The sequence below is a fragment of the Malaclemys terrapin genome, chromosome 4, assembly GCF_027887155.1.
Source record: "Malaclemys terrapin pileata isolate rMalTer1 chromosome 4, rMalTer1.hap1, whole genome shotgun sequence".
Lineage (NCBI taxonomy): Eukaryota > Metazoa > Chordata > Testudines > Emydidae > Malaclemys > Malaclemys terrapin.
This window is the reverse complement of record NC_071508.1, coordinates 105,433,869-105,450,310: the sequence shown is the minus strand read 5'-3', so window position 1 is coordinate 105,450,310 and position 16,442 is coordinate 105,433,869. Positions and strand designations below refer to the sequence as shown.

At 44.3% G+C, this 16,442-nt stretch overlaps 1 protein-coding gene across 5 annotated transcripts in view; it reads right to left on the bottom strand.

Annotated features, from left to right (window-relative positions):
• The window catches only part of NPAS3 (neuronal PAS domain protein 3), an 821,267-nt gene extending 815,387 nt beyond the window's left edge, over window positions 1-5,880 (bottom strand). For 2 of the 5 annotated variants that reach the window (XM_054028282.1, XM_054028283.1), the window contains exon 1: window positions 5,388-5,880. In XM_054028282.1, coding sequence (XP_053884257.1) covers window positions 5,388-5,545 — 158 coding nt within the window. In that variant the 5' untranslated portion in view covers window positions 5,546-5,880. Of the gene's footprint in view, window positions 1-1,402; window positions 1,873-5,387 lie in introns of those variants that run through there. The other 3 variants (XM_054028284.1, XM_054028285.1, XM_054028280.1) reach the window with 2 other exon arrangements.
• Window positions 5,881-16,442: the final 10,562 nt, after the last annotated feature.

Here is a 16,442-nt window from a genome sequence, read left to right as displayed (position 1 = left end):
GCTATATAAATACTTTACTTATGAATACAAACATATAGTTTTCCAAGATTTTGCAATACTCAGTAACTTACTTCACCATTACTTCTATCAAATCTGCATTTATTTTTTTAAAACATACTCTGTGATATGTTTACCATCACATTTTAAAAAGACATTTTACATTAAAAGTGTGAAATAAAAACTGTTTGACCACAACTTATTTTATGTAAATATTTCTCAGATCAACTTGCACTGTAAAATATAAATCTGACAATGTGACCCAAGCATTTTTAAAAGCTAAGTGTTAATTTCCATTTTACAACTAACCAGGCACCTTCCTCACCCTCCCACTCATCCCAAACTCACTGATAATGCTAAGGAAAGCACACAAAAACAACCAAAAAAAAAAAAAAACTTTGGCTGCCTCCTGTTGGACATATATCTTAGTGAAATGGATCTTTGAATACTTTTGTAAGAATCACAAAGTCACATCACATGAACTTGTCAACCGCTTCCTACTGATCACTTCTAGAAAGAGTCATTTTACTTAGAACAAATCTGCTACGGCCAATTCATGTCAGCAACAGCCAATGAACAGCAAACACAATCCCAAACAAAAGTATAAGGGGCGAGACTGGTGGATTAGAAGCAAAGGGGGGAAAGTACCATCCACTCTGAATTCTACGAATAACATCAGTTTATAGTCCTTTAAGACATTTTGTATACAAACTCTGTTGCGTGTTTTAACCAACTGCACAGTGCAATAAGTATCAACTGTTCCAAACAGCCTGATGTGTTTCCACCACCAAGGACGCCAAGGGCGGGGCTGAGAGGGGGGCAGTGTGCATTATTCTGCAATTATTGTAACGCTTTGGACAAACTTGCCCGAATGAGCAGCTTGCTACGAAGAGCGAACAGCTCTTCCCTAGTTTTGGCCTAGCTGCACTTGAACTGCACAAGCAGGGACGGCCCCTCAGCAAGACGTTCCGGGCCTGGTGCAAGCTCCTCATCCCCCAGTCACCCCCTCCTCCTCCTCTCCCCTCCTTCGCGGAGACTAGAGACCCGAAAGGGGCCGCCCCGGGGATCCCCACCACCACCACATACACCCCTCCCTCCTTCGTCAACGCGCCCTGCCAAACACCGGCTCCTGCAAGCTGGGGAGGTGCCACTACTCTGAGACTGGCGGCGGCTGCAACGGGGAGGCTCGCAGCGCGCGCGTGTGTGTGTGTGTGTGTGTGTGTGCAGACAATATGCAATAGGAGAGAAACTCCCCGTACTACCTGACAGGGCGAGCGGGTATCTGCAGGCAGAGAGTCCGCCTCCTCCCACCATTCCCCGGCATGGCAGCCAACCCAGACCCAAGGCAGCGGCGGCGGCACCGCGCGGCGCTGCTGCTGCAGGTTCAATAAAGAGAAAGTGTTACCGTTCTCGCCGGGAAGGATCCTGCTGAAAGCTTGGCTTGGTGGGCGCCATCTTCCTGGGTTTTTTTTTTTTTTCCTTTCTCCCTTACTTTTCCCCGTGCTGGGGCTGGCGTGTGTGGTGTGTCTAGCGGCGGTAATGGCCCTGATTACCCAGACAGGCTAAGGAAAAGTACTGAGGCCGAAGCATCGCGGGCTCCCGCTCCTCGGCGCAGTCCTGGTGCAGGTTGCTCGCTAGCACGGCTGCTGCGGCGGCCGCCGTCCACAAGCCGAGGAGCGGAGAGAGCCCGGGCTCCGCCGGCTCCACAGACATGCCCAGCGCAGAGACAGGCGGCCGGCGGCGGCGGGGGGAGAGAGCCGCGCAGCCCCGGCGGGCAGCCCGGCCATTGGCATCGCCCGGCAGGTGTGACACACGCACACAGCACGGGCCAGATTAAGCTGGGTGCCAGGCCATGGGGCGAGCGGGGCTGGGGAGAGAGGGGGAGGGAAGAGTCAGGGAGCTCCGGGCTTGACCGCTGTGAAAGTATTTCTGGGCATTTTCCAGCTGCTTCCCAGCTCCGCTCTCACTCTCTGTGCAGGGGACAGAGCCTCCGCTGCCGGCGCAACAACGCCACTCAGTTGCAGTTTCGCACACTTTCCTGCTCTGGAGCAGCAGATCCAGCAGAAAAGAGGGGCTGAGAGACAAGGTTGTGTGTGTGTAACTCTGCGAATGCACGTGTGCATATCACAGGGGAGAGCATGTGTGCACTCTATGTAGAAATCCGTGAGACAACATATGCTTTATACAGCGTGTGTGCATTACATACGGAGAAGTGCGTGTATGCGCAATATGTTATGTGTGCAGCATATGTGCATCTATTATGTATACGGTATTGGAAGAGAGTATATGCGTTAGATACACAGAAGTGTACGCACGTGTGTATAGCTCATATCTTCTGTACAGAAACCGCAGATAAATGGGGAGGGTTGCGAATATAGGCGCGCGCATCCATTTGAGTGTGTACAGACCCCACATCTTAGTATACAGTTCTAGCTGTAGATGCTCTCTTCTTGAAAGATACAACATTGGTCATGTTAACACAATGTGACACGCTCTGTTTGGGAAGCATATGCTTCACATTCACTGGAGATTACCAAACTGATCACGAAATAAGGGAGCGAGAAAAAGAGCATACCTTACAGGTTTCTTTTAACATACCAGGAGAGCTGGGGTTAAAGAGATTTTAAAAAACAATGTCTCTTTTGTAAATGGCTTTTCAAAGCCAAAATAACAGTGTGGCTGTGCTTCTGCTGCCTGCAAGTTCAGCTGCGTAGGGCCTGATCCTGTTCCCAAAATGAATCGGATTCTTTCCATGGGAGCAGGATCGAGCCCAAAACAACGGGTTTTAAACAGAGCGTCTTCTCCATAATTTAAAAAGGGAAAGAGGAATGGGATGGCTACACGTTTGAGTTGTGCAAGAGAAAGCGAGTGAGGAAGAAGTTATTAAAGCACCTGAAAGTTTGGCTGTAGGGCGTTGTTAATGCACCAGAAGAAGAATCTCTCCCTGTAGGAGCCATCGAGACTGACCTACCTATTAGGTTTGAGGACTTCCAGAAGCAGACACAGGCTGCCAGGGACCAAGCCCCTGCAGACAGCTTCTCTCTCAAAGCAGCCTACTCACCTAGGCCCCGATCCTGCAAACACTTACACACGTGTCTACTCACTGTAGTAAAGATAAGCACGTGGGTAAGTATTTCAAGGACGGGCCCCATTTCTTACTGGTCTGTTTGTATTTGTCACTCTGCAATACATACACATATTAACTATACTGTATTTATCCAGAGTAAACATCATACATCTCAACATAAGATCCTTGGGTTTCTTTTATTTTTATTTCAGTTATTAAATATGGGATCTGTAATAGAATTTCAACTTTATATCAAGGAATCTGGGGGGTCCAAAAAGCACAAAATGCCAGTCAATCTGGCAAGCCTTTTCCCTCCCCTCCTCCAGAAAAAAAAAGTGAAGAGGTGTCATCTTAGATTTTTGCAATGAGCATAAAAGTGATGCCAATGTTTTGGTACATTTGTAAAGCATTTCAGTATAACAAGTTGAAACATCATTCAAATTAAAGGCATAGTTTTAGTCTATAAAACTAATAGTTACCTAACATTTGGAGAAAATGCAAATTGTTTTTTCTACATGAAATTATGTAATTTATGTAAAGCATCCAGACTGGACTTGAGTCTCATTATTGTAAGTATTTGACTATATATTTAGTCAACAATATTTGGTTTACTGGTGTTGGTAGTTTATCAGAGAGGAGTTGTTCTTATAACTTTTTCCTGATTACTGACTGACAAAAATCCAGCTATTAAAATCTAACTGAAGTACTAACATTTCACAAACTGCCTTGTCCATATATTTCTGTATAGCTTAACCCTCCAGAGGTCTCTTTCATTTATTTAAAAGTCAATCTGACATTTCTGACCCTTGACTTCCCCACTTCACAGACTAAATTATTGTGACAGTTGCCTGTACTTCCTAGTTAAAGTGACCGTCAGTTTCCCTTAGAATGTAAATACTTTGTAAGTAACAAAAATCCTAAAGAAACCATGACAGGAAAATACTAGCCCAACTTTTTCCCATTCTTTATATCTGTCACGTTCCAGTTCTTTTATATAATAGGTTCGTGTATTTGAGCAAAAGAAGGCTGATATTTCATTTCAAACGTTCCTTAGCAAGGAAAGTTCTTAGGGATCATCTAACTGCAATATCACGTTTATACTAATTTTTCACAAAATAAAGCCTTCAAAAGTCACGTCCAGAAAATGTCTACCATCGGGCATCAAATGGAAAACACACCCATGTGTTTTCCAAAACTTGCCCTGATGTGTTAGGCAACTCAAAGTTGGTGAACAACACAGCAGGCAATGATCGATTATCTGAATCTTACCAGTTTAAAAACTGGTGGTTCGAAACAAGAGTTTCCAAATCAGTGAAGTTTTAAATATAAGGTAAAAACTTACTGCGATACTAATATTCATTATATGCACTAATATTCATTATATATAGTTAGAGGTGTTGGATATTTATGGTTACACATCATTTTTACCCCCAATATTTAATTTAATGCAAAACTGGAAGCCCAGATGTTTGGAACTATACTATTTTTATTTTATTTTAAAATGGCAATTGTTTAGATTTCAATCTAGACTTATTTTTGTCAATTACTGGGGAGTACATTTTTGTTCTAATTTGCTAGTAGCAAAGAATATCAAAGAGAAAGTTCAGATTGTAGACTTAGAAAGACGAGGAAATGTCATGTAATTAAACATCATGTTAGTATCAGCACGTATCAATGAATTATTAAGGGGCGGGGGGTGGGGAAGGTCTTTAAACTTCATTATGACTTAGTGCCTAGCCTAACCTAACTTTGTAGGGCTCTTCCTAAAGGCGCTGCCTGCGAATTGCGTGTATTTGCATTAGAATGCAGTTAAGATGAATACTCCACAGTGCTGCGTACACTTAGGGTTTCATACTATATTTCCCTGTACTAACAGGTGACATGATAACACTACAATGTGGACCTGCAAGCGCGCAGCTCCAAGTGAAAATTGTCTCTTTCTCCGTCGAAAACAAATTATCAATCAACACACCGTGATCAATTATCCCCCAGGCTGCCACACAGTGGGATTTGCACAAGGCATTGACATTGAGAAATTCCTCTCTAGCAGGGAAGAGCGGACGGGATCCCAAACTTTGCAGCAGCCAAGCTAAGATGCCGGGGAACTCACTCCCCCCCCCCAGCCCCCATTGCTGCTTTCCAACTCATTCAAGATACAACTAGAAGATTTTGTTTACATCTCGGTGCATTTTAAAACTGCCTAAATTTTTACACCCAAAGAGCTACCAACAGTGGGGGGGGGGAGGGAAGGAAAGAAACACAAAAGCACAAAGAAAAGCAAGTGAGGGAGCCTCACGCACACCCTTTTTTGACCTGCACTCACCGTTGTTGGTAGGAAGTGATGCCCTGAACGTTTTGCGGGTTGCCGTTGGCTGCGGTGCTGGCTCTCCCCATGCCTGGCCCGGCCGGCACTCCCCCGGCCGCCCCACCGGCCGCCGCCGCAGTCACCTGCACGCTGAAATCCGGGAAGATCCTGATCATCCCCGCGGCTCAGCACCCAGCGAGTCTCGGCGAAGAGGTACAGCAGCTCCTCTCCCTCCGGCGGCTGCAGCAGCAGAGCCAGGCACACTGCAATCCCATTAGTGAGCGGCGGCCACTGTGAGTGAGGGAAGGCGCTTTGATCTGAGCTGCTGGGCTGAGATTGAGAGGAGTTGGGGGGAGGGAAGGATGGGGGGTAAAGGGAGGGGGGAGATATTTTACCGATTTGCAAACATGCAGCGTGTGAGGATTTGGGGGGGGGGTCAGCACTGCCAAAGGAAGGTATAGCTAATAATACCACTGAAGCTGAGGTTATACCAGTAAATCCAAGCTGAGTAGGGACAGAGAGGAGAGGGAGGCGCAATTACTTTAGCGGTGCCGTGAAAATGATGAGCAGCAAATGTTGCCTTTTTTCCCCCGTCCTCCCTCTCCCCACCCCTCCTCCCAAAATGCAAGTCTTGGAGGATTTCTCTGTCTCAATGAAGTAATAATAAGCGCTGCTGACCACAGCCTGGGCTAGAGCCAACAGCGCGGGAGAGGAGGGGGAGGAAATATCCCAGCTCCCAGAGTCCTAAAGAAAGAAGTAAGAGTGGAGGATTGTTGCTGCCCAAGTTCTTGCTCTTGGTAGCTTGCTTCCCCCCCACTTTCTATGAGGGGACGGTTTTCACAAGTGAGGAAATGCGCCGCTTTTGTGCAATGGCAGAGTTTGTTCCCTATTATAGGGAACTGACTCTCCTCCCCTCCTAGTGTGCAGCAATGTTATTGCTATTCAAACTTGTAAGGTGTATGGTTGTGTGTGTGATTGTGTGCGTGCATGCACTGATCCCCATTGCTGCTTCAACATATCAATTATACCGCTGAGAGGTATGCAAGAACCCTTAGCAAATTTATATCACAGAGCAGCAGGAGCAAACAATAACAATAGTGAGGAAGGTGGTTCGTCTTTGGTGTTCCTTTCATGCAAACTGCTTTATATCGGAGAGGAAAAAAGCGTCTGCAGATTTACAGCTCCTTTGTGCAACATGGGTAGGAGTGGGCGCAATTCCTCCCCCCTTACCGAGGAGGGTGGATTTGCCTTGCCCCTCTTCCCCGCTGCAAAGTGATTCTCCACCCAAACCCGGGTTTAACTGCCGCTGTGCATGTGTGTGCGCCCCGAGCCACTCTGGGCAGTGTTGTGGTGCTTCTCAGGGCGCAGCAGCCGGCGGTGCAGTGCGAGGTGTTGGAATGCGCAGAGCAGCCTCCCGCCCCGTGCCATTCCCTCCCTCCTCCTCGCAGGCGCCGGGAGTCAATGAGGGAGCAACAACTTGCTCTGCCGCGCTGCTGATTGACTCCCCGCGCGTTAACCACCGGCGCTGCGGGCCTGGGCCGCTCGCCTCGCAGCCAATCACCGGCCAAAGCGCAGGGCTGGCGCGGCGCTTCACCTGCTTAACCCTTTGAGCCAGGCGAGGAGGGAGTAGCGGCCAAGACGTCAAGAGAGGGTGCGGGGGGAGGAGGGAAGGAAGGAGGCGAACAACTAGTCCGCAGCAGAGCCGTTCCTTTCTTAACAGGGACAGGCATTTGGGAAAGCCCTTGTCCTAGTATGAAGGAATGCAGAAGCCTTGCAAAAAGCACCTGTAGCCCCTGCATCAAATTACTCACCCAGTTTCACCCTGACACCGAGAAAGTAACTGTGGGCACTTGGCCCAAATGCTGCCCCCTCACCACACCCAAGTTACTCAGTCTAAGCAACCTGGTGTTACTTTGCCAGGGTTCCATACTGCAGTGCATTAAACACTTTCAGTCAGGAGTATTAAGGGAAGAGGAGGAAAAGCCTTTCCTCCCCACAGCTTTTCTGTCCGGGTGTATTGTCCACACACCACCCTCCTCCTCCTGGGGACTTGGAGCCCAGGCCCCTCAGATCCATAAGGCAGACCTGAAGGAGTAGTTCTCATAACAGCCTGCCCTGTTCCCCCCTAGCCAGGGGAATGAAGCACCTACACTGTGCTAGTGTGGGGTACACAAGCAGCATTCATACTGTGCCTGTCTGTGTTCCCTGAGGACAGAGCTGCTAACCCTGATGGCACCACTCATGGTATGTCTCCACTGCAAAAAAGTGTGTTCTCAATTCAGGTTAGCTAACTTGAGTTAAAATAACAGTGAAAGCACAGCAACTCAGGTTGGCAGCTCACGTTCAACCCTAGGATGCCCTATAGACGAACTCAAGTCACAGTATGGCAGTTGCACTGTGAGATCTGCTTGCTGTACTTTTCCAGCCTGGCCCACCACCCTAGAAGCATTGTGCTCCTGGCTTCCACTGGCAAAACTACTCTTGTCCTGGCAGTATATCTCCTTTCACCCAATGCAGCTCAGCCTCTATGAATCTTAGATTGGCCCTTAGTCCAAATATCCTCTTCATTTTGACTATTTTTATTTGAAACCAAATTAAGACACATCAACTTTATGTTAAAACAGAAACTGCATTCAATCCTTTTGTATTAAATAGCATCTGTGTTTGCATTCTATTTTAATACAGAATTCTTTGGACTGCCGCTAATACCAGGAGATATGAAACTGGTTAGTCCCCACATGTTGCACATAAAAAGAATTCATAATGAGCATCTGTGGGATGTGGAATGGATCCCATGAGTTAGCCGAAGACCTCATAACGTAAGAGCTGAGAAGCCTAAGTGAATTATGACTGTCTCTCTCCTCACAAGTAGGATTAATTTTCTATCCCACTTATATTCATTATCTATCCTGTTTATACCATAGGGACATCAATTGTTTGAGTGTTAAATATAAAGACTTTACAGAAAAAGTATAGGTTAGATAGCTGAGGGAGGAGAGGATGTTATTCAAACTCCAGGTTTAAAGAACAGTTTTAAATAAAGATGTTCACATTATTTTTAAATTACTGCTGATGTTTGTTTCTTCTTTGTAATCAACATATTTAAAATGCAAGGTTTATAAACTATCCTCCATTTGCCCATGGCCCTCCCAATTTTGTCAATAGGAATTTTGCATGCAGATCAAGAACTGTATATGGCCTTTAGAGAGCAGGTCAATAAATGGCTGGAGGAATGATTAAAGACTTCTGAATAGTGCCTTTCCTTTTTCTTACAACACAGTACAAGACTGGCATGAATATAGGCTACCACTCTAATTGGTTATGGAATAAACACAGAAAGGAATTTAAATGTGCCCACATAGTCATTTTTGAAATTTTCAGTCCATTATAGTATTTTTTTCTGCCAACTTGTGTCCCGGCATTAGAGTGGACTTAATCATTTAGAGGTCTCCATCCTTTGACTGTCACTCTGGGTACTGTAACCATATTTTCGTGATCCAAAGGCAACGTCTGAGATACAGAGAGCCAGCCTTTGGCTAAGATGTCCAAAGCTTGTCTTAGTTAGAAGTCTACTCCCGAGGGCATTCTGCACAAAAAAATTAAAAATTCTGTGCACAATATTTATTTTAAAATTTTGCAATTTTTATTTGTCAATAAATAAATGCAGAGGCTCCAGCATGGCAGTGGGGAGCACAGGTCACTGGTTTGCTGAAGGTGGGAGATCACCCTGCAGTCCCTACCACCCCCAGGACATGGACTCAGTGGTGAGGCTGCCCCTGACCCTTACACAGCACAAGGCCCGGGCCTGCCCTAGAAACACCCTGGGGTCCCACCCCTCTGCGCCAGGCAGTGTAGGGCAGGCTCAGCCCAGCAGAATCCAAGCGTAGAGGGGGTTCAGTGTGGGGGGCATCCAAGTGTGGGGTGAGAGGATTCTGTGTGAGACAATCTGGGTGCAGGCAGCTCAGTGGGAGGGTCTAGGTGTGGGATATCTGGATGCACACAGGCTTGTTGGGGGGGGGTTTCAGGTGTGGGGGCAATGGGACTCTGCAGGGGCTTTCAGGTGAAGGCGGTTGGAGCTCAGCAGTGGGGTCTAGATGTGAGTATCTCAGTGGGGAGGCGTCTGGGCACTGGGGGAGTGAGGCTTGGTGGGGGGGGGTCTGGGTGCAGCTAGTTGGGGGTCAGTGGTGTGGGGGCCTGGATGTGGAGGCTCAGAGTGGTGCAGGAGGTGGGGCATCAGGGTGGGGGTTTGAGTGCAGGGGGGGACCACCCCCCCCACACACAGCTGAGGAGCAATGGGGGCAGGAAGCAAGGGAGGATGCTGAGCTTCCTGCAGCTGGGGGACGTTTCTGGGGGTGGGTCGGACACAGCCCCAGTCACTCCTTGCAGGGGAAGAGGAAGTCCCATCTTCTCCTGCCTCCAACCCAGCTGGGTCTGGGTGCAGCTAGTTGGGGGTCAGTGGTGTGGGGGCCTGGATGTGGAGGCTCAGAGTGGTGCAGCGGGTGGGGGTTTGAGTGCAGGGAGCTCAGTTGGGAGGTGGTCTGGGTGCAGGGGTGGGGGTCCGGAGGTAGGGGGTCTGGGTGCAGGGGGGCTCCAGATGCAGGGGTTGATGTTCAGTGGGATGGGGTTCAGGTATGGAGGACTAGGGGGTTCTGGATGTACCCAGTGAGGCTTGGCAGGGGTGTCTGGGTATGGAAGGTCTGGATGCATGGGGGTAGTTGGATGGGGGAGGAGCTCCCCATACATTGACCACCCCCCCACACACACACACAGCTGAGGAGCAATGGGGGCAGGAAGCATGGGAGGATGCTGAGCTTCCTGCAGCTGGGGGACGTTTCTGGGGGTGGGTCAGACACAGCCCCAGTCACTCCTTGCAGGGGAAGAGGAAGTCCCGTCTTCTCCTGCCTCCAACCACCCAGCTGGGACTAGCAGCTGATCTCGGCTCAAGGTAGGAACCACTGGCTGGGGCGTCCCCAGACCTGGGATGATTTAACTTTCTACCGGGTGCCTGAAACCATGTACCTGCTCTGCTAAGGAGTGGTACATGACTGCTCTTGCAGCTTCCCTTTGCTTCTCTGTCAGAAAATAATTTTTCTGCAGGAAAACAAATAAATCTGTGGGGGATATGAATTCTGTGCACGTGCAGTGGCGCAGAATTCCCTCAGGAGTAGAAGTCACACATGGGGGTCCTGAGCTTGCACCACTGAAGCCAGTAGTTTTGTCATTGACTTCAGTGGGCGCAGGACTGGATTCTCTTTGCATATTTTATACAATGTTTTATGACTACTGACTATCATTTATTTAACTGCTTAAGCACAGCAAAAGCCAGATCCAGCAGCCCCACAAGTAGCCCCACTGAAGTCAGTGGAACTTCCCATATGAGTAAGACTAGCAGGATTCAGTCTCAGGTTTGTAATGTCTACAATATGCAGAGCCATTGTTTCAAAGCCCTTAAAAGAATATCAACTACAAATGTTACACCATGACTGTAGAATAGTGCATTTGATTGTTTATTGCTTTTCTCCCACAATTAAGGGTAGCATAGTAAAGCAACGAGTGAATCTCTGCTATTTGAATCTTATTTAACACTTGAGTGAAAATGTTCAATGTGGGATTTATACTCCTATCTGTCTGCCCCATGTTCAGTACTGTGGGCCAGACTCTCCTCCCATTTTCACTAGTTTTACACCAGCATAACTATGTAAGGGGAAGGATAATCAGGCCCTATCATTTTTTTAAGTTAGTTTATATTTCATCACTCCCCGATTATTGCTAGATTCTGGTTCTTGAGTGGAATTCTTTTTGTCTAAATTCAGTATACTATTATAAGATAGTCTGCAAGTTGCTTTGGTATTGATTGAGCTCAAAGATGTTCAGGTACAGTAGTGATGTTTCTTATAATACACTGTAGATCTTCCACTGTTATGGCAAAAACACAGTAAAGATAAAAATTAAAAACACATGACAGTGTGTAATATAATAACATTTAATATTTATACATTACATATACCTATCTCTCACAATTATATGTTATATCTTTATCCTCATTGTCAATGTACTACAGTTCCTTTCTTTCACAGGTGAAAAAAAATCTCTTCTCTGGAAATTCATTTCCATTTACTTAAAGTTAAATGGTTTGACTTTGAATTTTCATTATCTGCTGTTGGAAGGAGCCTATGACAGGTACTAGAGAGAATGCTACAAAGCTTCATTGTATCATCTAATTTTTGCTTCACTTTAGTCAGATATCATTTAGGCGGAGAGTAAAATAGTATACATAGAACAGGATAAAATAGAACAAAACAGAACAGAAATAAAATAAAATGAAAATAGTCTACATAATGAACTACAGTAGAAAAATGCCTTTATCGCTGAAGTGTTGAATTTTTTTTTAGTTATACTGATTCCTCACTAGTGAGAAAATTGAACTAATTTTATATAAAAGGAATATGTCATAACAGGATATGGCATTTATCTTCATGAGATAGGGGTGACCTCATCATTCATAAGTGGTGTAGCTATGAATGAGTAATCAGCCTCCCCCACCCATTAAGTGTAGATAAAGTCCATGTCTTCTGTATAGGTATTAAATATTCAATTTATTATTTTACAACTCCCCATCTTTACAAGTGTCCACTGACTGTTGTATGAGCTGCTGCAACCAATATGTACTATTATTATGAAGCACTGGCCATTCAAAGGCTGGACTTCGTGACAGTGGATGGATATAGAGAATGGAAAAGAAAATAGCAGAGAAGATGAAACAGGAGAAGATAGCCCATGTAAGGAAAAATTATGGGCAGAGAAGGGAGAAGAAGACTAACTGACCTGTACTTTCATTGCTTGTAATATTTATAACATACATACAATGAAAACATTTTTTGCATTAATACTACACATATCAGCTACCTCATATCTCAAGTTATATTGCTAAAGTTATTCCCAAAGGAGTTTATATATGTATACTGAGAAAGGAATATATAATTAGGAATGAAGAATTTCCTTTCACCGTTTATCAGCAGTGCACATTAGAAAAGAGCAGTTGATAAAAAAATATGATTTCTTTCCAGAACTATATGAGAGAATATAATTTTTCCCTCAAATGATGTCATGTGCTGCATTTTGTTTTCATTCCAGTGTAAAAATAATGATCTCAGTATAAAATATACATACATTCTGTTTAATTTTACGTGGAAAGAATTGACTGTTCATCTGAAAAATAACAACATATTTCTAAACAGTGAATGTTAAAAGTCAGGAAAAAAGCCATCAAAACTCAAATAGGAAGTACTCAAACATTTTCCATCTGTAGAATTCCTTGATATATACTCAGGGTGCCAGGGCTGGGAGAGAGGAGGACAGAAATTTATTTTCTAAAAGGATGCACTGGGAATGAGGGAGAGATTAAGATAGCCATCCATATATTCTAGGCAGGAAGAAGAAGATAGAAGGAAAATGCCTGTGGAAAGTAGCATCACTATTGAAATCATAAAAGATGTATAAGGACATCAGTAGAAGAACTAAAAAAACTATTAGAAGAATGCCCTAGAGGGCTATCCCAATGGCTCAATGATTAGCACACTGTGCTGCCACTTGGAAACTAGAGTTAAGGTTTGAGGTTAACCTTAGAATCTCACTCATCAGTATGGGCAGTTGAGAGCATTGTGAGGGCAATGCTTTTAGCATGGAGGAAGAAGGAACAGTGATGCATCACTCATGAATCCTAAAAATATCTAGGTCCTTTACAACTACTAGAGCTGTCTCAGAAAAGAGTATCAGTCTTTCACCTGGCTGGAAATCCTAATTCCTTGATTATGTGAGCGCAAAAGAGCCCCTTTGACCTACACTGCGTAATGGCAAAAGATAGCTCATTTTCTATTGCTAGAGCTTCAATGTTAATTTCTCCTGTGTTGTATCCACTGCTTTGGCCAGAAGTCCTAATTAATGGGTAATCTCTTAGCACCAGAGGTTTCCCATAGTGTTGATCCCTCACAAATGGTGTTGAACAGCTCCAGTGGAAGATCAAAGAACTGTCGTCTATTTTCCCCACACTTTATCTGCTCCTACAGTCAGCAACTTAACTGCAGATGCTCCATGGTGTTCATCCAGACAGTTTTATCATCTGAAGACCAGTCTTTCTCCCCTTCAGGATCACTTCCATGACTCCAAAGTGAACTAATGCTGTACTTTGCTGGCCGGGGTGCTGGAATAGTTTTTATAGTGGGGGTGCTGAGAGCCATTTAACCAAATTGTTAAAAACTGTAAACCATGTAATGGAAACCACAACAAGCCAGGGGCGCGCCAGCACCCTTAGTTCCAGCACCTATGTTTCTGGCAATCAGTATGGGATCATCTTGGGGCAGGAGCGCCGCCAGGTTTTTTGCCACCTTAGGCGGCGGAAGGTCCCACCCCCAAAATACCAACGACGACCAGGGCGGCTGAAGATCCGAAGATGCCATGGTTGCCCCCCCCCCAAATGTCAGTGCCCTAGGCGACCGCCTAGGTCACCTAATGGGTTGCGCCAGCCCTGTCTTGGGGACAGCAGATCAGTTTCAAAGCAACACTTTCAGTTGCTCTTTCACCAGGATCTGAATTATATTACAAAGCCTGCAAATAAGCTGAAGTCAAGAAAATGAAAAACAAACTATATGGTGGGGTTTTTTGGTCCACAGGGTTTCATGAAGCAACAGTGTATTTTTTTCCCCGTGCCTATACTGTACCTACCCTCCAGGGCCAGTAATTCTTTCCACGCCTGCATGCCTTTAGGCTCAAAGCAGATTATAAAAAGACCGGGTTAGTTAGCAACATTTTTTTCCAGATGTTTTCTACCATCTTTATTTTCTTTCTGCATTGATATTCCTAACTAAGAAAATTTGCAGGGACAAGAATTTGGTGTGCAGTATCCTACAGGTAGCCACAGTAGCCAGCTTGATTTATCTCCTATGCTTAAGGGGGGATCTTAGCATCTGCATCCTTTCCTTTTAATCAGTCCCCAACACCTTCTGATTTAAAAAACAAAACAAATCCCAACAACCCTGCTTGGTATCTCCTAGCTCATTCCTGAAATGATGAATCAAAGTTAAGAACAGTAAAATAGGAACAGATTATTATTTATTTCTCCCTCTCAGAGCTCATGTATCCATGCCTAGTGTGGCCTAATGTAGCCTGCCCACTTTTTGGTGCATACCAACAATGCTCTGCTGAGTTATGCAGCAGTGGTCGAGTAGCTCAATATATAAGTTTATTAATACCAGTGTTTCTTACTCTTGATTGTAATCTGGAAGTCACAATCAGGACTGACCCTAATAAAAACCTAGATTCTCAAGAGGTCCCTGGAAAAATATTAATTGATTTATAATCCTGTTGCATTCCAGAGTGGGAAGAGTATTTATTTATCTTTACTTTTATTAAGAAAGCTAACATCATGTAAGTCTTACTTTTTACAAAGGAATTAAACTATTGAGTGAAGTCTCCTTGCAGGAGGCCTTCATCCTGCTTTATGACAATTTCTTCATTTCAACCTACCCTTCCTTCTGGGATGAGAAACCCAGTGTAGAATTTACAGACAGTCCTCCCAACACCTTGTCAAGTCATTTCTACCACTCAGCTTATTTCATTGTATTTCTTTTTGCTTTTGTTGTTGTTGCTCACTTTGTCCATTGGTAGGGCAACCTAAAGGTGGATGGTGTCCTGGAGTGACATTTCAAGCCCTGATTAAAGATATTTTCAGACGCTCAACTAAGTCTTCTTATATTTGACTCTCCAGTCCTTTCTCATGGCTTTAACTTTGGCAAGAAAGTTAAGTGAGATGAGATTTATTTAGTCCTTTTATACATCTTTATTTTCAATTCCCACAGACCAGCCCTAAATGCCACCAATTTCAGAACACACAGAGTTCTGCCTCCAGCACACGATTCTTTTCTGTTTTTTGGTCATAAGTCTTTACAAGTACATTTTCATTTTCATTTTAGGTTTCTACCTAAAGCACTTGAGTTTGTGGAGAAAGTTGATGTCTTCATTGTGTTCTTTGAAAATCCCACAAAAAGACTACATAATCCTTTAAACCCTACTTTGCCAGACGATCATATTATCCCATTTTCAGGAAGATAAAACAATAATACAGGAAACTCTTTTCAGATTGTGGGGGCTCATTCTGGCAGTGATTCATATTGGATGAAGAAACATCAGTCCGCTTTGAAGGAAGTCAGGCAGTTACCTGGCCATTAATATGCCTTCTAAGCATTACAAAATTGAGTCACTATTCTTTTGGATACAGATTTTGTTTTAGGCAACAGATGCTTCAAATACCTTTCAGGAAGGATATGTGTAGTGTATTTGTGTGAGAGAAAGAGAACTTATGACTTCTGCGTAGAAGTAATTCTTGAGTTCAAACCTGATTGAAAAAGTCTTTACTGCATTTGTTTAATCTCAGTCTGATCCCAGCTGACATGGTTACTTATTTGTCTTTTTTAGTTTGACACGCAGTCACATCTGCATTTCCTTGGTTTATTTTTCACTATTTTATTACCCATTCTATTTTGTCGGTTGATGAAAATTACTGCTTGCTAAGTTATCATGAGTTATGACTTTTGTGAAGACCAGTGGTTCCAATGCAGAAGAACGGCTAAATTAATCCCCTTACCTCTAATTTTTATTTTTCCTAGCATGGATATTTTTGTTGTAGAGAAACTGCCCCAGTATACTTTTCTAATATTCTGTACATATTTGGTTTAACATGGGTTTGTTTTTCTTCAAGTCAGACTAAGAGAGTATGTCAAACAGGGCTAAATGTTACAATAATGGCATCTACATAATGTTTGTGTTTGTATTCAGTTCCAATGTATAATAATTGTTTTATGTCTCTTCAGTTTTCAACTTTAGCCACACTCTTCTGGGGAAGGTGTGACTATTTCAAAGTGCGTGCCATTATGGGGAAGTTTCATCTTAAAAAAAAAATGAAACCAGCCTCCATTCACCTGGATTGGCCAAGAATACTCATGAATTAATATACTCCCCAGAATAGTGGAAAGATAATAGAATAAAACAAACATACAGTTAAGACCAATTTTGTCTATT